The sequence below is a fragment of the Aplysia californica genome, unplaced genomic scaffold (assembly GCF_000002075.1).
Source record: "Aplysia californica isolate F4 #8 unplaced genomic scaffold, AplCal3.0 scaffold00216, whole genome shotgun sequence".
Taxonomy (NCBI): domain Eukaryota; kingdom Metazoa; phylum Mollusca; class Gastropoda; order Aplysiida; family Aplysiidae; genus Aplysia; species Aplysia californica.
The window spans coordinates 555,838-557,527 of NW_004797486.1; the positions used below are offsets into that span (position 1 = coordinate 555,838).

Below are 1,690 nucleotides of genomic sequence, written 5' to 3' on the forward strand. Positions count from 1 at the left end.
ATATTTGTATAGCGCATAACCCCTCTCAACTTACCCTCACACGCACACACAACACACACACCACACACATACACACACACACACGTGCGCGCACTCGTACATGTACATAATATCTGTGTGTGTGTGTGTGTATGTGTGTGTGTGTGTGTGTGTGTGTATGTGTGTGTGCGTGTGTGTGTGTGTGTGCGCGCGCGCGCCCGCGCGTGCGTGTGTGTGCGCACGTGTAATTGTTTCACTTTTATAACTAGTTTAATATTTTTTATTCTGCAGGAATTCACCTAAAGTCGGCACACGGGACGTTTCTCAAGATGGCACTTGTAAATATTCTCATTCTTTATGTGGTTTGCCTCGCGAGTATAGCTTCGCCACATCTGCAAAAACGCGAGATATTTGATTTCGGCCCCAACAGTTTTCCATCTCAGCCTGCCGAAGAATCAAACGACCCGTTCGCAGGCGATCAGAAGGGAGGTTCGACGGCAAGCGTGAACGACCCCGCCAATGAGAATTCTGGCAAAGGACAAACATTTAATTTTGGCAGTACTACCGCAAATGATAACGGCGCCAGCAATGACAGTAATAACAACAGTGGCACCAACAACGGAGATCCTACAGGCGAAAGTTTCAACTTTGGCGGTTCATTTGACTGGGATCAAGCCACGGAGGTAGAGACGGAAGACCCTTTTGCTGGCCAAAATTTGGACTTTTGGAAAAACCCACAAAAAAAAGGGGATTCCTCGGAACCCAATAGTCCCATTCCGGATCCTGGTGATACTGGAAACACAGAAGGCGAGGAAGCTCCAACAAACGTGAAGGAAACAAATCCTTCAGAACACAGTGGGCCCAGCTTTGGCGGCAGTGACGAGGGAACAGCCGTAGGTGCTTCTAAATCTGGAGAGAATAAATCGTTTGACTTCTCCAATAACAACGGTGGTTCGAGTCCAGATGGGAATGTTTGGGATGACGGGATGACAGTACCAACAGTGGATATATGGGAAAAAGCCAATTTACCGCAGCTTGACGACAAAGAGTCAGAGGAATCTTCTGAGATTAAGGTTGTGGCTGAGTGTTCCGTCGATTACTGCAAGTTTTTAGACCCGTGTGATCCAGGAGAGACGTGCCGGATGGACCCAGATTGTAAGTTCGTCCAATGCGTCAAGATATCGGAGTCGAAGCAGACTGGGCCTGAGACCAAGGAAGGTCAGCATACATTTTCCTTCTCGCATGCCTCTGTGTTTGAAAGAGAATTCATGAAAACTTTTTTTGTGTTTGTGGAAAGGGGGGGGGGGGGGGTAATTGCTTTTTAATCGTATGTGCGTTTAATTCATTCTGCAAATTTGGATACCAAGAAAAAATCTCCTTGATGTTTGTCTTCCTTCATCTTTTCATGTACAATCGTTCACTGATACATTTGATTCATTCTGAAATTTAGATACAATATGTCAATTAAATTGGTTTTCTTCCTTGCAAGTAGCCATGCATACAAGTAGGACAATGAACGAAGAGTCTTCACTCATTCCTGCATGCGATTGTTCTCACACATAAGCTTCTACATGTACTTCCTACAACAGCTTTGGAACAATATGAAGTTGAACTAATTGTATCTTGAACAGACATACAGACAGACAGAGACAGACAGACAGACAGACAGACAGACAGACAGACAGACAGTCAGACAGACAGACAGACAGAC

At 45.3% G+C, this 1,690-nt stretch overlaps 1 protein-coding gene across 1 annotated transcript in view; it reads left to right on the forward strand.

Annotated features, from left to right (window-relative positions):
- The window catches only part of LOC101856027, a gene marked incomplete in the record, with an annotated part of 35,382 nt that overhangs the window by 21,301 nt on the left and 12,391 nt on the right, over window positions 1-1,690 (forward strand). Inside the window, 1 exon segment of the mRNA XM_013083177.2 lies at window positions 271-1,197. Coding sequence (XP_012938631.1) covers window positions 309-1,197 — 889 coding nt within the window.